We start from the raw sequence: 20,626 nt of genomic DNA, 5'->3' as shown, positions 1-20,626 counted from the left end.
CATGACCTTAATTATCAGCAGACCTGCTCCGTGAATCAACCGGCAGTCAATACTGCCCCCGTGGAGAGGTTGAGGGAATGCACCGTTTTTCGATCGACTCATCAGATTTCTTGTGCTCTTCCCCTCTCTCTCTTTTTCTCTTCATTATCTCCCCATAAGCTATTATCTATGGTGACTTATACCTTCACCCTATAAACCCCTCCATCTTTGCATTGTTTATCTCAAGCCCACTTTTTCATTCCGTCACACACAAGCTCACAGCATCTTTATTTTTCATTCTTCCTGTGGACCCAACATGTTGCTAGGAAACCATTAGCACTTTTACACAGCAGCTGACATTGGACACCCATTTGTATACTGTTTATTTGTGTATGTAAGAGGTCTTGCCAGGCTGAGCGCTCGTATTCAGCCCAGTAATAATAATGAGCAATCCTGAGGCCATTGCTGTTGTCATTTGTATGACATGCTCATCTTCATAGAGTATATGCACATATACGAGCTTGTTTTATGTTGCAACTTCCATAGCTTCTGTAGATGCATGCTTACAACCGTTGCAATCTATTGTTGTTCAGTGGACTATTGCGAAGGCAGATAATGTAATGGTCAGGTAGGACTGTCTTGCTGCTGTTGGACACAAACTAGTCCTCACTCCTTGTTTATAAATGTACAAGCACATCTTTCACTCCCCCACTCGCTGCTCCTCTGAAGTCCTGATTCGCCCACAGTCACAGTCACAGGCGCGAGGCAGCACACAGATAGTGCGCCTTGCTGGCTGGCGCGGGGAGAAAAGACGGTGCACACAAACAAATCAGAACGGCCACTGATATGAATATGACTGAGAGCACAAGTGAGGCATTAGTTGTGGTTTTCTGCTACAAATAAATACGGTAGCACCATTCCCTGCAGAGGAAAGGATGACAATGAGCAAACAAGCAAGGGGGAAAGACTGAAAGAAAGCCAGAGGGGAGAAGGGTTATTGTGAGGCGAAGACAAAATAAGGCCTATGAAGATACAGCACATAGTAGTGTTGTAACGATACCAATACTTTGGTACCGGTACTAAAATTATTTCGATACTTTTCGGTACTTTTCTAAATAAAGGGGACCACAAAAATGGCATTATTGGCTTTATTTTAACAAAAAATCTTAGGGTACATTAAACATAAGTCCATAAATAAAATAATGAACATAAAAGACAACTTATCTTTTAGAAGTAAGTAAACAAACAAAGGCTACTAATTACTCTGATGACATATGCAGTAACATCATCGTCATTTTCCATTCTATTATTTTGTCAAAATTATTAAGGACAAGTGGTAGACAATTAATTATTAATCTACTTCATCTACTGTTAATATCTGCTTACTTTCTTTTTTAACATGTTCTGTCTACACTTCTGTTAAAATGTAATAATCACTTATTCTTCTCTTCTTTGATACTTTACATTAGTTTTGGATGATACCACAAATTTGGGTATCAATCCGATACTAAGTAGTTACAGGATCATACATTGGTCATATTCAAAGTCCTCATGTGTCCAGGGACATATTTCCTGAGTTTATAAACATAAAAAAATTTTAAACGAAAGAAGATGTTGTGATGCCAAAAAATATTGATGTGATCATAGTAGTATCGACTAGCTACGTGCCTGTACTTGATATCATTACAGTGGATGTTAGGTGTAGATCCACCAATGGCGTTTGTTTACATTTTGATGCCGGTGAGCTACGGTGTGCAGTGAAGCATGTTTAGCTATTCCTCGTCCTGCAGGGATAATACTTGTAAGAAACATACTTTATTTTTCACCATGGAGACCAGGATTAGTGATTTAGAAGTAGCTAGAACACTGCCAACGGCGAAAGAACGTCAGCCGCTAGCTTGCTAGCCATGTCTTAAAGCACCTCTTCCTGAGGTTGTTTCAGTGTTATAACTTCACCTTTATCGTTAGTTTTTAAGCCAAAATGTGTCCGTTCTCTCTTTTCTGTCTACACACTGTGTCTGCTTGTAAGTACTCAGTGATTGTGTGCTACCGAACATGCTCCTCTGCTCGTAAACCAGCAATGTCATGACGTGATGACGGCGCGGGGGGGGGGGGATTATTGGGGTGCTGGACCGGTACATTTCAGAGGCGATATAGTACCGAAAATGATTAATTCGTATTGCGGTACTATACTAATACCGGTATATCGTATACAATGTTCCATTGTTTGAGAGGGTTCGGTAACTTCTTTTCTCCCCTTGTAATCCAGTGTCACCTAGATGTCCAATGAATATTAGGATCAGCGCCATAGGCGCAGCTGAGGCCATTATAGCAGGCGGCTGGGTACCTGATGGTCCTTTCCCAGCCTGCCCCTGAGCTGCACAGCCTCTCACTTGGGACTACCACCACTAATGGAGAGTGTTCTCGGTGAGAACCTCAGAAAGAATAAGTAGGCTGTAAACTGTGAGTGGAGTTGTGGCACCTAGAGGGACTTCAATGCATCACTGCCCAGCTTCCCGCTTGCCTGCTTGGCATCAAGAATGCTCCTCCATATTCAGGCACTGAACGCTGGCCTTTTGCACTTTCATTCTAACACATGCTGGCGCTTACTGGGCACGGCAACAAACTCGCCGCCCTTTCTTTGTGATGTACTGCACAAATAAAGTGTTTTAAAGTAAAGAGAAGGAGCCACACACTCAAAATAGGGGAACACTTTCTTGCCATCTCTCTCACAGACAGTAAGAAAAGCAAAAAGAATCACGCACATTGTACACACCCAATTTCATTGCCCCACTCAGAGTAAAGCAGTTCTGCCCCTCTAAGCTGAGTTATTTAAAGCCCCGTTCTCAACTCCATCAAAGTGATTATGTGCTCCTGAATTAAACATCACAGGCCCCAGCTCCTGGCTTCCTCTGAAACATGCTCAAACATGCTGCCCTCTTCCTGTTCCTCAAAAGTTCCCACTGTATGTCTCCAAGCCAGTACACAAGGAAGTGGTGGTAGTGGGGTGGAGTCTGCATGTCCCCTAAATCAGAATCACCTACTGTGCCATCTGTTCTCCCATTCCCCTTGCAGACCTGAGACAGAGGCAATTCATATTACGCCTGGATTGGATTGGATGTTCACACTAACTAGGGGAGTGTGGGGATGTATTTGGAGTAGAACTGCAGTTACTCTATGTTGAGCCTTGACTCCAGACACCCTAATTAGGTTGAAAGAGAGGATGGAAAGCAGCTTCAGATTATGGATTACTCAGCTACCCAGACAAGAGCTTCAGGCTATTTACTGTCTTGTTTGGAGGGTTTGGCGTTGAGTGTGTGTATGTGTTCATGTACTAGTGTTCATGTACTGTGTGTATCTGCGTGGCTTGCCAGCCACCCCCACATTCAAAACACACACCCGTTGGCTGTGAGAATTTTGGGTTCAAAGCAAAAGCAGGTCGTCCTGTGCCTTATGGTGGTGAACCTACTCACAGACAGCAAACCCACCCACACCTACCCACCACTAAAATGGTTGACCTTGAAATGAACGGCCGTGTTTGTGGACTAACTGCGGGGGGTGCAAGTGAGCAACCTTCATGCCAGAGGCCAGAAGGCCCCTTAATGAGTGGCACCCATTGCCATTTATCACAATCTCATCAGGATCGCTGCCCCCACATAAGGCCCCATCACCTCTCATATATTCAGCTATAGCGACGTAAAACACACACAAAGGTGACTTGCAGCTGTATAAAGACACACACCCACAAATTCTCCCACATGCGGACAGCATGAATATGCAGTCAAGGTAACAGATGCACAGAGTCAGCTCATTGCACTCATTCTCCATACATATTGATGTATGTACGCCCAGCAACATACAGACATCTGCCTCCAGACACTCATTCACACTCTATTTATAATTCATTGTAGGCAGACGCAAACATAGAGGCATAAACATATTCACAAACAGATACGCCAGCACACAAACCTGCCCTCCGTATTAGTGCTTTGATGCTGAATGTTTGTGACTAAACAATTGACTGCTCCTGCTTGTTTTTGATATTTTGCTCATTCAAATGGAATATCCCTGTAGTCTCAGGATTCAAAGCCCACATTAACAGTCTCACTCCTTTACTCTTTTACTTGGTTTTTCTTTTAAAGAAAGGTAATAAGAAGTAGGAAAAAGTCAAAGTAAAAAAGGGGAGATTCCTAATGGTCATTTAGAATGGGTGTCATTTGTGTCCATAATAATGTAACAGGATAAAATTGACTGTCAAATAGTTTTTTTTATTAAATTAAAAAAAATAATAATCTGATTACAAATTTAATTAATACAAATTGAAACATTATTTAAACTACCTTGACCAAAAAATAGCTTTTTTTGCCTGTCCCTGCTTCCTAAACATAGACTTTTACCATGTAATAACATATTCTGAATCCTTCAGAAATTTTACATATCTTTATCCTAACTGTACTTCAATGTTGTTGTAGTCACTATGCTCAAGATTACACTTGTTTCACTCTAACAGTGACATACATCCATCCATCCATTTTCTACCACTTGTCCCTTTCGGGGTCGCGGGGGATGATAGAGCCTATCTCAGCTGCACTCAGGCGGAAGGCGGTGTACACCATGGACAAGTCGCCACCTCATCACAGGGCCAACACAGATAGACAGACAACATTCACGCTCACATTCACACACTAGTTGCCAATCAACCTATCCCCAGGTTCATGTTTTTGGAGGTGGAAGGAAGCCGGAGTACCCGGAGGGAACCCACGCAGTCACGGGGAGAACATGCAAACTCCACACAGAAAGATCCAGAGCCCAGGATTGAATTATTGTGAGGCACATGCACTAACCCCTGTTCCACCGTGCTGCCCAGTGACATACAGCAACTTTAAGTTTTGTTTTTGAAAAAAACAAAAAACAATATAGTTAAAATTCATACTTGGTGTCCCTTGGTTTTCGTGTTACCCTAATGAATTAGCCCCTGTGAAAATTTTGAGTCACATGGGCCACAGAAAGTTTCTTCATTCAGATCATCTGCATGCCATGGCAAAGCCAAAAAGTAAGTTCACAAAATATATACTAAAACTGTGGAGAATGTTAAAATCTCAGCACAGTCCTGTACATCAATCTGTTGTAGACATTACGGTGTGAATAGCTATTTTTGTTGAATCATGTGTGGGTTCCCTCCGGGTACTCCGGCTTCCTCCCACCTCCAAAGACATGCACCTGGGGATAGGTTGATTGGCAACACTAAATTGGCCCCAGTGTGTAAATGTGAGTGTGAATGTTGTCTGTCTATCTGTGTTAGGCGAATTGTCCAGGGTGTACCCCGCCTTCCGCCCGAATTCAGCTGAGATAGGCTCCAGCACCCCCCGCGACACCGAAAGGGACAAGCGGTAGAAAATGGATGGATAAATGGAAGTGTGCCTTGTGTCAACATGGTATTTGCATATATGTCATGAAGTCACATGGCATGTATGCCAATAGCATGTATTTGCTAATTCTACGCTCAAAACTCACTCCTGTTAATTTAATAATTGTCACTTAAACAAGTTATCTTTAGCTTAGAAATCTTCTACATGAATAAAATAAAGTTGATGAAGATGTACCAATAGACATCTTGATTTGTTAAATACACTAGTACCCGGGGATACGAGTTTAATTGGTTGTATGACGCAGCTCATACAACTAATTAATCATTTAAATTAATTAAAGTCCATTTAATCTGTGCATGGCCCTCCAACATAGCACAATTTTAACATGTAGCATGCCTTTAAAAAACACACTTTTAGATAAATAAATATTGCATAAAACCAATACATTAAAATGTAGTACTAACAACTACAGCAGTTTTATAAAGTAATGCAATAACAATGTACACCGTTTACCTTGGAGAGCTGCTTCTCCATTAAACACACCACCAGCAGCTTTGCCATATTTTCATGGATAAATGTCCGTTGTTTATAAATAATTTTAACAGTCTTAGATAACGTTATAGACTCCCTCTGCTTTAGTATGGTGCAGACTAGCAGTCAATCTTACAGGGTTCATTCATTGTGACAGTTGCTATGTTAACTAGTGGTGGGGATGTAACAACCTGTGACAACACGTCTGACTTTGTCTTGTGTTTCATTATTGTCTGTATTTGTTTTCTTTCCAGCGCTCTTGTTTTAGTTCTTTTTCCTGTCGGGCTCCACCACTCCTCTGGCCTAAGCGCTGTCTCCCTCATCTGTCCCTGATTGGAAATCTGGGCAGACTTGTTCCAGGTTGTCAATCAGGCTTTTTTAAATGCCAGCCTGCCCTGCAGACAGTGCTGGATCATTGCTTGTATGTGATTGTTTCTTGTCTGTTGTCAGTGTGCATGGGCTACTTTTCTGCCCCTGCATTCCTTGGCACTTGAGCCTTTATTGTCTCCAATTTCTCGCTCTCTTTTAAAGAGAATTCTACTCTTTTACTTGCACTTTGCTCCTTTCTCCGCACAACTACCGCAACCATGTGACACAGTGACAGGTGTGCCTCCTAAATTTTTGCTCGCAACCTAAAGCAAAACAGTTCGCTGAGAGATTCTCTTATTACGAAAAACTAGTAAAATAAGGCACTTGTTACCCAGGGTATTCCATCCATCCATCCATCCATCCATCTTCTTCTGCTTATCCGAGGTCGGGTCGCGGGGGCAGCATCCTAAGCAGGGAAGCCCAGACTTCCCTCTCCCCAGCCACTTCGTCCAGCTCTTCCCGGGGGATCCCGAGGCGTTCCCAGGCCAGTCGGGAGACATAGTCTTCCCAACGTGTCCTGGGTCTTCCCCGTGGCCTCCTACTGGTCGGACGTGCCCTAAACACCTCCCTAGGGAGGCGTTCGGGTGGCATCCTGACCAGATGCCCGAACCACCTCATCTGGCTCCTCTCGATGTGGAGGAGCAGTGGCTTTACTTTGAGTTCCTCCCGGATGGCAGAGCTTCTCACCCTATCTCTAAGGGAGAGACCCGCCACCCGGCGAAGGAAACTAATTTCGACCGTTTGTACCCGTGATCTTGCCCTTTCGGTCATAACCCAAAGCTCATGACCATAGGTGAGGATGGGAACGTAGATCGACCGGTAAATTGAGAGCATTGCCTTACGGCTCAGCTCCTTCTTCACCACAACGGATCGATACAGCGTCCGATCCGCCTGTCGATCTCACGATCCACTCTTCCCTCACTCGTGAACAAGACTCCGAGGTACTTGAACTCCTCCACTTGGGGCAGGGTCTCCTCCGCAACCCGGAGATGGCACTCCACCCTTTTCTGGGCGAGAACCATGGACTCGGACTTGGAGGTGCTGATTCTCATCCCAGTCGCTTCACACTCAGCTGCGAACCGATCCAGTGAGAGCTGAAGATCCTGGCCAGATGAAGCCATCAGGACCACATCATCTGCAAAACGCAGAGACCTAATCCTGCAGCCACCAAACCGGATCCCCTCAACGCCCTGACTGCACCTAGAAATTCTGTCCATAAAAGTTATGAACAGAATCGGTGACAAAGGGCAGCCTTGGCGGAGTCCAACCCTCACTGGAAACGTGTCCGACTTACTGCCGGCAATGCGGACCAAGCTCTGACACTGATCACACAGGGAGCGGATCGCCACAATCAGACAGTCCGATACCCCATACTCTCTGAGCACTCCCCACAGGACTTCCCGAGGGACACGGTCGAATGCCTTCTCCAAGTCCACAAAGCACACCCGAGGTATTGCGGTTATTAAAACATGTGCAAACTGTAAGCTGATCTACTAAGCTCATGTGCAGAGGATTGCGTCTCCTAAAGAGAAAATGCACTTTTTTAGGAATTTTGCCTATCGTTCCCAATCATTATAAAAGACATGGCGATGGATGGATTTTTTTTAATGCACTCTACCTTGTAAATAGTCATAAATAAAAGTTTGCTTACAGTGGAGCCAATGGGAGGTCCTCTGAATCGCCCATAAAATCCAATGAATAACCATTCAAAAACTGCAGACAATACTGTCATTTACATTTCGTGACTTGAATATTCATTAACCAAGTATTAGTGATATTGTTATTATAAGTGCTAATGCAGACAAACTATTTAGAGCGGCGCCGTGATCACTACCGTGTACCCATGTTTACATCATTGAGTGGTCTGCTGCTTTCTCGCTTCTTTGTTCCATGGAAGTTTTTTGTAGATCAAAAATCATGCATCTTACCTGGACGAAAAGAAGTCTGAGGAAGTATTCTGACAAGTTGGTCAATTTTGACAGTCACCGAGGGCCCGGAAATGGCGAGAACAACACAAAAAGACGCTGTCCTCATGAATTTGTAGAATGTACGCTGATCCTAAGAATGCCCACACTACTGGAAGGAGAAGATGTACATTTGATTAAAGCTGCAAGCAACATTGAACGGGCCCTCGGCCCCATGAGCAACTCTGGGTTTTTGTGACAATACGTGAAACTTGTGGCAGGGCACTGCTGGCACTTTTCTAATTGTCTAGGGGACGCTACAAAATAAATTTTAAAATTTCGTGTTCGGGACTTCAAAATGTTTGTTTTTTTTCACCGGACCGGACACACTTCGAAAAATTTGTGAATTTTCTTGCATGGATAGAGCCTCAAAAATACGATCAAAGTGGTAGAATAATAATAAACAAAACAATTCCAATAGCGCCTTCGCAGCTTTTTCTGCACACACAGTTTGATTTATCAAGGATAAAACTCAACTGCAAATGCTATCTTGCATGTTTATTTAGCACGTCTGACACAGTTACACACACAGCTCTGGGCAGCATGTATGGACGGTTAAAAATCCAAATATCAGACATTGTCTATTCAGCAATATTATTTTATAATTTTATATTTTATAATAATATAAATTAATATAGTGCATGATTGTCATGTTATATGGAAGACATTTACCCAAAGAGCTTTGCGTGAGTCCTCCATTGTAGTCTGACGTAGTGAATAAGTTCCTTATTTTTCTCTATCCTCTTGCTGTGGGGCAGACTGGCTCGTACATGCACATACATCCTCCGTTGTTGTCATTTCTAATACAAAGTAGTGTATAGTTCTAACTTATACCTTTGAGTGGACTCCATATGGAAATGCTAAAAAACACAATATGGTTGGCGGGGAGAAGACGCAGTGGAAGTGGAGGCACGTAAATAAGACAGCCCACAAAACAGTGTATCCTTATTCCTGAAGAAATAGTCAACGATTGACTGTTGAAGATTGACTGTAAAACATAATATATGGAAATGTATTTACAAAATAACCACCATTACATGTTCTGTAGACCATAATAAGTAAGTGTTTTAATGTAGAAAAAAAAATCATAATTCGACCCCTTTAAGGGGATGATTAAAACAAATTTAACTGATGTGGTTTTTTTTAATAATGTTGTTTTTTCATATAGAAAGCCCTGTGTTAACATATTTCCAATGTGAAAATAACTTTTTGTAATATGCATTTTCTTGCAAATTCTTCACATTCGCAGTCAGTACTGCAGCCTCTCCCATTAGTGCACCTTCAGTGCGCAAAGAAAAGTGGTTTTCATTGTAGATGTCACGTAGGACTTCTAAAATGCCCATAAAAAGTGGTACATGTCTGCTGCTTGTTTGAAAACATAGCAAAACATCAAATGTAGGAGCATAAAAACATGAATGTGCAGTAAATGAGAGTGTCTCCGTGGTGAAAGCCCTTTATAGTACATGCAAAAACTCTAATTAAATAAGTTGGTCTGCACCACTTTTCAATTGCACACACAGTCTTAGTAGATCACACACAACACACCCACTAACAGTACACACAGTTTTATTGTTTGCACATGCTGTTTAGTGCATGGTTTTTGGATCTTAGTAGTTTAGGCCCTTGGTATTTCTTTTTGTGGGATATTTTATCAACGACATGCAAGGGTTCTCCCAGTCCCCCGCAATCAAGATCCTTTTATGGTGATAGTGTTCTTATCACTCCTGCGCATGGCTTCTCAACGCAAACCACACTCTAGTCGAAAGCAGTGGAGCAGAGTAACCGCCCTATGAACATTTGAGCATCTCTGTCCCTTTTACTTTCAATGCATGTCGGTTTCACACCGTGTTTCTGTCTCACTGCACAGTCTGTGACTTATTATATTATCGTAGTATGTAGAGGAGGTTGGTGGTTACATGCAGGTGTTCCAAGAGAAAGGCAGATTTGTGATGGGGTCAGAGAGAATTAATGAGACAGTGGACACATTACTACACCAGCTTCTGAGAAATAGTGCTTTCGTCTCTTGTTCACTTGTAGCTGCACACACAGATTCAGTAGAAGTAGAAGGTCATTGTATCCATTTCTAACCGTCTGCATGCTTAGCTTCATTAGTGAAGATCTTTCGCTTTCCTTTGTTTCATCTTTCCTTCTGTTCTTGTCTGGTGGAGTAGAACAAGGCTTGTGACCTCGGGACGAGGTAGGCAGTTACTGATAGATTGCAGGAGGCTGCCTGGAAGTGCGTGGGTGCCAGAGAAACCAGTTGCCTGGCTACAACATCACCTTCATTCACTTGTTGCGATGGCAATATCTTGCACACGCTTGTCTTCAAAGGCTTGTGTGTGTGTGTGTGCGTGTGTGTGTGTGTTAATGCGCCACACAACTTTTTCAGGTTTATGTCGTGTATGGTTAAACTGTGAATGGTGAAATTGTGTTGTCACGCCCTTGTGTGTTGGATTCAAAGACAGTAAAGTAGAAGGCAGGACAAGACGGCTCTCTGCCGCCCACTCAGCAGGTCTTCTGCACCCATGGCTGACTCCCCAAGACTCTGCCTGCAATTAGCTCAACATCTATCCATCTGTTTTGGGAAGCGCAGTAAACATTAACACAACGCAGTAACATCAAAACACTGTCAGGAGACACGCTGCGCTTGCACATACATGCATGTAATGAGAGGTTTAAATGGTTGGCACACATCCTCACAGATCTCCTAGCACTGTCAAGTGTTTATTTATAGACTTTCACCTCACACTCGCACATGGGATCATACAAATATGCACATAAAGACACACATGCACACCACAGCCATCTAAGCTTTCCCTTCCACTGCTGAGGTGAAGCATCCCTCTGGGAAAAGAAATGCATAAAAACAACCCAAAGCATGTATTATACAATTAATCAATAAATTATTGAGATCTCATTTTCTCTGGAAAAGAGTAATCGGGAAAATGTTATGCCATCGTCTCAACACCCCCACCCCTCCCGTTGTTGGGGTTGTGATATTGCAAAGTGAAAAAAAAAGAAAGCAGCCAGAAGGAAATTAAATTAAATCACCATCCTGCTAGATTTATGTGACACTTCACATTTCACATTTTCATTGTGTTGATTTCTGCTCTTTTGAATGGAGGTGCGTGTGCGTGCGCTGTGCTGGTGTTGCTCAAAGTAAGAAGTGTGAAAGAAGGAAAACAAGATTGTGGGAAAAGCTTTCTGGCTTCCTCCATGCTTTACAAGAGATTTAAAATAGTGAGGCAAGGTACTTTGCTTGGGTTTGAGCTGTTGGTATTTTAGCTTTGCATTTAGTGCCTCTGTGAAGTACGGTTAAAAAAATGAGGAGATGGTGTTTGCACATACATGTGAGCTGTATTTGATCAAGCGTATTTGCTTCAATTGCACCTTTCATTTACATACGTTCACAAAGCCGTCTGTATTCCCTGTGTTCCCAGGAAAAGATGGAGGGCATGGTTTCACCGTTGACACAGCTGGTGATGCCATCTGGGTGCATGGCACACACACACACACACCCACCCCACCCCCTTTCCATCTGCATCCAGACAGGGCAGTTGCTATTTGTGTGGTGTCCGTATCAATGACAGAAGACAAGCAAAGCAGGGGGATATAGCATAGCGATGTACAACTCATGCTAGAAGTGAAATCATCAGAGAGGTCAGCAGGTTGTTTATATGTTTAGGGTTCCTTTTCACAGAAGTAATTGTTTTTTCTGGGCCCGGTCGCCCCCAGTCATACCCCTGTCTGATGAAAGGGGAGAAAACGAGACTGAGCGGGGGTGTCTGGTCCCCTGATTAATGGTATACACAGTGAGAGGGCGCACGGACCTACTGTAGCCATGCCTTGATTTATTTGCCACTTAGTACTGATGAAGCTTCAACCTGCAGTCGCACACACATGTTGTCATTGCATTTTTCTCTATCAGCGTCTTTGTTGTTTGTCGATTCTTACGTCTTGTTTAGCGCCAAATGGCTGCATGCTCCTTATGTTGACTTGTGGTGGTGTTTTATTTTTTCATAGGCCACCCTTAGGCTTATATTCGGCCATTTGAATAGTATTTGGCATCACGTACAGCTTCGATTTGTATCTCATGTGTCAAAGTGTCGATATACTGTACTTGGAGGCAATAACTATAATAATTCACAAGTGATGAAGAAATCTATTGCTAATCTTTTTGCTAAACTTGGCAGCCATGGAATTTCCTGATTTATTGCAAGTGCATCACTTCATATTTATTATCCACAAATATGTCTGTTTATAGAAAATTGCTGTACCTTTTAGCAACACGGGCTGCAAATTGTTTAGTTTGGCATTCATTTAGGGCAGTGGTTCTCAACCTTTTTTCAGTGATGTACCCCCTGTGAACATTTTTTTAATTCAAGTACCCCCTAATCAGAGCAAAGCATTTTTGGTTGAAAAAAAGAGATAAAGAAGTAAAATACAGCATTATGTCATCAGTTTCTGACTTATTAAATTGTATAACAGTGCAAAATATTGCTAATTTGTAGTGGTCTTTCTTGAACTATTTGGAAAAAAATATATAAAAATAACTAAAAACTTGTTGAAAAATAGTGATTCAATTATAAATAAAGATGTCTACACATTGAAGTAATCATCAACTTAAAGTGCCCTCTTTGGGGATTGTAATAGAGATCCATCTGCATACTTGCCAACCCTCCCGGATTTTCCTGGAGACTCCCGAAATTCAGCGCCTCTCCCGAAAACCTCCCGGAACAAATTTTCTCCCGAAAATCTCCCGAAATTCAGGCGGACCTGAGTGACGTGTCGACAGCCTGTTTTCACGTCCGCTTTCCCACAATATAAACAGCGTGCCTGCCCAATCACGTTATAACTGTAGAATGATCGAGGGCGATTTATTGGTTTCTTATGTGGGTTTATTGTTAGGTAGTTTCATTAACGTCCTCCCAGCGCGGTAACAACACACAACAACAGCTGTCACGTTTTCGTCTACCGTAAAGCAGTTCGTCTGCCGTAAACAGCAATGTTGTGACACTCTTAAACAGGAAATACTGCCATCTACTGTACATGCATATGTGACAATAACATCTACGGCTTTTAGAGAGTGCAGTGCACAACTGCGCACACAACAAGGAGACGTAGCAGAATGCATCATCAGAGAGGGTGTTCAGCATGGTTAGAAAAATAGTGACAGAGAATAAAACAAGGATGGACAATTCAACCCTTGACTCAACAATGAGTAGATGAGTGTTATGTGTGTGTATATGTGTAAATAAATGAACACTGAAATTCAAGTATTTCTCTTAGTTATGTATATATATATATATATATATATATAATAAAAAATTAAAAATAAAAAATTTTTAAAAAAATAATAATATATATATATATATATATATATATATATAGCTAGAATTCACTGAAAGTCAAGTATTTCTTATATATATATATATATATATATATATATATATGAAACACTTGACTCCTCCCCGCTTAACCACGCCCCCAAACACGCCCCCCGACCACGCCCCCCTACCCCCCCACCTCCCGAAATTGGAGGTCTCAAGGTTGACAAGTATGTCCATCTGGATTCATGAACTTAATTCCAAACATTTCTTCGCAAAAATAGAAATCTTTAACATCAATATTTATGGAACATGTCCACAAAAAATCTAGCTGTCAACACTGAATATTGCATTGTTGCATTTCTTTTCACAATTCTTTTTGACAGACATTTTAGTGAGAAACCTGAGCTTGTGCTTCACTGAGTTTATGAACTTACATTCATATTTTGTTGAAGTATTATTCAATAAATATATATTCATAAAGGATTTTTGAATTGTTGCTATTTTTAGAATATTTAAAAAAAATCTCACGTATCCCTTGGCATACCTTCAAGTACCCCCAGGGGTACGCGTACCCCCATTTGAGAACCACTGATTTAGGGAATGGCCATTCAATTGGTGGCCCGAGGGCAACACCATACCAGTCCCTGAGTTCAGTTCGAAACTTGGGAGACAAACATTTTTGCATCAAATTTCTAAAAAAAAAACTAGGTGCTCCTGTTATATAGAGGAACTTGGACCACTGTAAAGACATTGACATTCTTGCATCGACATTTTAACTTTGCTGCTTTTTTGTCTGCTGTGTAATTCACATAACTGAGGTGTACCTCAAGGGACTCTTTAAGTCCGCTCCTTATTGGCTGTTACACATGTTTTCCTAATGGGATTTATGTAACTCAAGGGTTGCTGTAGCCTGTAGGGTTGTTAACGACAAACCGATGCGACCGGATACCCGGTTTGAAAGGTGGCCGGAGCGGCTGTGGCGCTCAGTGGCCTTGTGGTTAGAGTGTCCGCCCTGAGATCGGTAGGTCATGAGTTCAAACCCCGGCCGAGTCATACCAAAGACGATAAAAATGGGACCCATTACCTCCCTGCTTGGCACTCAGCATCAAGGGTTGGAATTGGGGGTTAAATCCCCAAAATGATTCCCGAGCGTGGCCACTGCTGCTGCTCACAGATTCCCTCACCTCCCAGGGGGTGGAACAAGGGGATGGGTCATACGCAGAGAGTAATTTCACCACACCTATTGTGTGTGTGACTATCAGTGGTACTTTAACTTTAACTTTACAGTGCCTTCAATCGATAATGTTCAGTTTTAAATCCTTAGGTTAAGCAATTGTAGACACATAAATCAGTTGTTGCGCCGAACTGGAAATCGGTTGACGGTTTTTGTCTTTAAAACGACACGAGAGCCAGGGTTGTCCGTGAAGAGTCACGTGCTTGTTACATTACTTCCGTAAATGGAGACGAGAATAGACGTAGACACATAGAGCGGGTGTCGCGCGAGACTGGCAATCAGTGGACAGTTTATGTTTAGAACGTGCGAGTCGCATCTCCCTGCCAAATAATTACCCACAAGATACGTAATGTCAACACCAAGGACCATCTCCATCCTTTGCAGTCCGTCAATATTGTAACATCCCAAGTGATGGCAGAACAGACAGATTCCTAGTTTGTCTTTCTTTATTTCACACAATGCAATGGTCTCGTAAAAAGGGCTCAATCTCCGTGTCTTGCTCTCTTTTCCGGCAACTTTCCTTTCCCCTTTCAACTCCAAAACACACTTCACTTGCTTCCCATCCTTGTCCCGGATGTCCCGCCCCCCTAGGCGTCTGTGAAAACACTGATTTGACTTGACTCTTGGAATATAAATATATTTGACATGTGACGTGTTTGCCTTTTTACTTTAAAACATATATTTGGGGATATATGTTGTGTTTTAAAAAAAATTAATTACTGGAAGCATGTCATAATTATAGAATGTGTTTTATTTTTGTATTTGAAGATGAATGTGTCTATGGGGGTTCTCATTCATCAGGTTATTGTTATTCTCATGGCATTCAACTATTTTTTTTTTGTCTTAGAAGACGTTTGGCCTCTCACTCGGGTAGTTTTCATCAGTTCATGCTCATAGACTTAGCTTGGACATATCTTGTCTGAGTGCTTGGTGCCAAGGTCCTAACTTTTTATCCTCTAACACAGTGGTTCTTAACCTTGTTGGAGGTACCGAACCCCACCAGTTTCATATGCGCATTCACCGAACCCTTCTTTAGTGAAAAATAAAATGTTTGTTTTTTCAAATTTAAGACAAAGTTATATGTTTTTGGTAACACTTTACTATGGGGAACATATTCTAAGTAACAAAGACTTAATTTAGAGTTATTTGGACACTAGGGGAACATATTCTAAGTAATAAAGACTTAATTCAGAGTTATTTGGTTAGGGTTAGGGTCAGGGTTAGAGGGTTAGGGTTATAATAAGGCATGCCGAATAAGGCATTAATAAGTACTTAATAATGACTAGTTAAGAGCCAATATGTTACTAATTTGCATGTTAATAAGCAACTAATTAATGGTGAATATGTTCCCCATACTAAAGTGTTACCATGTTTCTTTACTGGTGCATAAAATGAACTGTGCATGAACATCACCTTGTTCAAACAACAAAACCAACACAGTACATCAACTCACAACAAATTACACACCTGCAAACCAGTCAGCTGTTGCCGTACCCTTAATACGGCGATAGGGAGAAGTTTGTATTTACACGATGAGACGGGTGTGTTTTGACCTCCGCCGAACCCTTGAGGCCGACTCACCGAACCCCTAGGGTTCCATCGAACCCAGGTTAAGAACCACTGCTCTAACATGAGGAGGAGCGTTTGCATAGGAAGGAATGCTTTTGTTCTTTTGTGGTGTAAAAAGGAATGTGTCCTTCAACAAATGTTAACCATCCAATTGAATGATTCATACACCATATCGAATCTTAATGAATCGTTCATACCTTAAATCGAATTGCATCGAATCATTCTGTTTTATAAACAAATCGTTTTTGAATCGCATTGTAACCCGCGTATCGAGATGCGAATGGAATCGTCCATCAAAGAGATTTACATCCCTAGTAGCCTGTTTACTTCAGATTCAGTCAGTAGTTGTTTTATTCAACTTCTTTAGCTACACTAGTAGTGTTCCTCATGGTTCCATTTTAGGTCCTTTCATTTTCATCATTTAAATTATTTAACTGGTGGTCTGCGAGTTCAGTTAAAAAAACTTGTGAGAGACTCTCATATTTGTAGCAGATTCTTAAAAATACTAAATGCTGTCACAAAGATGATCTTTGACTAGCATTTTTGCAGAAGGTCTTTGAAAACAACAGTGCTGGGGCTCGGGTTCTGGGTCTTTCTGTGTGGAGTTTGCATGTTCTCTCCGTGACTGCGTGGGTTCCCTTTGGGTACTTCAGCTTCCTCCCACCTCCAAAGACATGCACCTGGGGATAGGTTGATTGGCAACACTAAATTGGCCCTAGTGTGTGAATGTGAGTGTGAATGTTGTCTGTCTATCTGTGTTGGCCCTGCCATGAGGTGGCGACTTGTCCAGGGTGTACACCGCCTTCCGCCCGAGTGCAGCTGGGATATGCTTTAGCACCCCCCGTTAACCCGAGAGGGACAAGTGGTAGTGGGAAGAGTTGACAAAATGTGGGAAGAGTTGACAAAATGCTAAAATGAATTCCTCCATGCAAATAAGCAAGTGCACGTGGACACATCCAAATGCACACTAGGAAAATGATCACGGATTCGCTTTTGTCAGTTATGTGTTGCGATGTACTGTTTCCAGTTTGACTTCTCATTAACCAGCTGGCGCCTTTCAGGCTGGTGAAAACACTCCCAGCTGAGCCACACGTCCATGTGTCACTTGCACTCTTTGCTGGAGCATCCTCGAGAGCATGGAGCGTGTTCCCTGTGCAGCTGACACCACACATAATCTCATCTCTGTTCTCCCCACAGAACCCTGACATTGTGCTCGTCCATTATTTGAATGTGCCAGCCATTGAGGATTGTGGGAAACCATGTGGTCCAATCCTGTGCTCCATCAATACGGACAAGAAGGAGTGGGCCAAGTGGACCAAGGAGGAGCTGATCGGCCAGCTCAAACCCATGTGTGAGTGTTTATCTGAACTACTAATTGTTTTGCCATATTCTATTTATAGCTTTTGTGTGGAGTAGGGTTGTATGGTATACCGGTATATTAGTATAGTACAGCGATACTAATGAATCATATTCGGTACTATACAGCCTCTGAATAGTACCGGCCGTGCACCCGTCGCCGTCATGTCGTGACATTGCTGGTTTATGAGCAGACGAGCATGTTCGGTAGCACACAATCACGGAGTACTTACAAGCAGACACAGTGTGTAGACCTGGGGTCGGCAACCCGCGGCTCTATTTAGCGCCGCCCTAGTGACTCCCTGGAGCTTTTTCAAAAATGTATGAAAAATGGAAAAAGATGAGGGGAAAAAAATATATTTTTTGTTTTAATGTGGCTTCTGTAGGAGGACAAACATGACACAAACCTTCCTAATTGTTATAAATCACACTGTTTATATTAAACATGCTTCACTGATTCAAATATTTGGCGAGTGCCGTTTTGTCCTACTAATTTTGGCGGTCCTTGAACTCACCTTAGTTTGTTTACATGTATAACTTTCTCCGACCATCTAGGATGTGTTTATGCCACTTCTTTTTCTGTCTCATTTTGTCCACCAAACTTTTAACGCTGTGCATGAATGCACAAAGGTGAGTTTTGTTGATGTTATTGACTTGTGTGAAGGGCTAATCAGACATATTTGGTCACTGCATGAATCGATGCTAACATGTTATTTAGGCTAGCTATATGTACATATTGCATCATTATGCCTCATTTGTAGGTATATTTGAAGTCATTTAGTTTCCTTTATGTCCTCTTAATTCAATTTATATCTCATGACACACCATCTGTATGTAATTTGACTTTGGATTTTTTGCGGCTCCAGACAGATTTGTTTTTGTATTTGTGGTCCAATATGGCTCCTTCAACATTTTGGGTTGCCGACCCTTGGCACTGTAGACAGAAAAGGGAGAACGGACGCATTTTGGCTTAAAAACTAAAACACTAACACTAACGCACTCAGGAAGAGGTGCTTTAAGACATGACTAGCTAGCTAGCGGCTAACGTTCATCCGCCATCGGCAGTGTTTTAGCTACTTCTAAATCACTAATCCTGGTCTCCATGGCGACAAATAAAGTAAGTTTCTTACAAGTATCATCCCTGCAGGACGAGGAATAGCTAAACATGCTTCACTACGCATCGTAGCTCACCGGCATCAAAATGTAAACAAACGCAATTGGTGGATCTACACCTAACATCCACTGTAATGATACCAAGTAGAGTAGCGTATCTAGTCGATACTACCATGATTACGTCGATATTTTTTGGCATCACAATATCTTCTTTCGTTTAAAAAAAATGTATATTATGTTTATAAACTCAGGAAATATGTCCCTGAACACATGTGGACTTTCAATATATCCAATGTATGATCCTGTAACTACATGGTATCGGATTGATACCCAAATTGGTGGTATCATCCAAAACTAATGTAAAGTATCAAACAACAGAATGATAAGTAGGGATGTCCGATAATGGCTTTTTGCCGATATTCCGATATTGTCCAACTCTTAATTACCGATACCGATATCAACCGATACCGCTATATATACAGTCTTGGAATTAGCACATTATTATGCCTAATTTTGACAACCAGGTATGGTGAAGATAAGGTCCTTTTTTTTAAATTAATAAAATAAAATAAGATAAATAAATAAAAAACATTTTCTTGAATAAAAAAGAAAGTAAAACAATATGAAAACAGTTACATAGAAACTAGTAATTAATGAAAATGAGTAAAATTAACTGTTAATGGTTAGTACTATTAGTGGACCAGCAGCACGCACAATCATGTGTGCTTACGGACTGTATCCCTTGCAGACTGTATTGATATATATTGATATGTAATGTAGGAACCAGAATATTAATAACAGAAAGAAACAATCCTTTTGTGTGAATGAGTGTAAATGGGGGAGGGAGGTTTTTTGGGTTGGTGTACTAATTGTAAGTGTATCCTGTGTTTTTTTATGTTGATTTAATAAAAAAAAAAAAAAAAAAAAAAAAAAACGATACCGATAATAAAAAACGATACCGATAATTTCCGATATTACATTTTAAAGCATTTATCGGCCGATAATATCGGCAGGCCGATATCATCGGACATCTCTAATGATAAGTGATTATTACATTTTAACAGAAGTGTATATAGAACATGTTAAAAGAGAAAGTAAGCAGATATTAACAGTAAATGAACAAGTAGATTAATAATTAATTTTCTACCACTTGTCCTTAATAATTTTGACAAAATAATAGAATGGAAAATGACACAAAATGTTACTGCATATGTCAGCAGACTAAATTAGGAGCCTTTGTTTGTTTACTTACTACTAAAAGACAAGTTTGACTAGTATGTTCACTATTTTATTTAAGCACAAACTTTCCATAAGAAACATATGTTTAAAGTACCGTAAGATTTTTTGTTAAAATAAAGCCAATAATGCAATTTTTTTGTGGTCCACTTAAACTAGAAAAGTACCGAAAAGTATCGAAATAATTTTGGTACAGGTACCGGTACCAAAATATTGGTATCAGGACAACACTCGCGTGGAGTCATCTACCCTCAATGTTGCCTTAGACTTATTTAGTCTCAGGATCCAATGTCAGCTCTTATTAGCTGATCGCTGCTACACTAAATGCCCTCAGCACCTCAGTCAAAGATCATCTGACTGTCCCTACTTCCTGCAGCCATTTGCAAGTTGCAGGTCAAAGGTCGGCTCTTCCCATACCCCTGGCTCCACTCAGACCAAGCCTAAAGTGTGTTCCTTACTGACCCGAGGAGGACGTCAGGGCAAGAGGATGACAGCCCGTCGGTTATTGATTCACGTTAGCATATGGGAGCAGGAATGTGTTAAACTGAGTCTCGCCAGATCCTTGTAGTTGGCTGA

The 20,626-nt window shown here is 41.5% G+C and overlaps 1 protein-coding gene across 10 annotated transcripts in view; it reads left to right on the top strand.

The window, feature by feature from the left end:
- The window catches only part of camta1a (calmodulin binding transcription activator 1a), a 740,802-nt gene that overhangs the window by 609,174 nt on the left and 111,002 nt on the right, over positions 1–20,626 (top strand). For 9 of the 10 annotated variants that reach the window (XM_061984658.1, XM_061984687.1, XM_061984664.1 and 6 more), the window contains one exon: positions 17,543–17,696. In XM_061984658.1, the coding sequence (XP_061840642.1) occupies positions 17,543–17,696 (154 nt within the window). Of the gene's footprint in view, positions 1–17,542; positions 17,697–17,720; positions 18,332–20,626 lie in introns of those variants that run through there. The other variant, XM_061984682.1, reaches the window with a different exon arrangement.

Source organism: Nerophis lumbriciformis, linkage group LG01 (genome assembly GCF_033978685.3).
Source record: "Nerophis lumbriciformis linkage group LG01, RoL_Nlum_v2.1, whole genome shotgun sequence".
NCBI classification, from domain to species: Eukaryota; Metazoa; Chordata; class Actinopteri; order Syngnathiformes; family Syngnathidae; genus Nerophis; species Nerophis lumbriciformis.
Note: the sequence above shows the minus strand (reverse complement) of the source record. Positions and strands in the feature narration are given on the sequence as shown.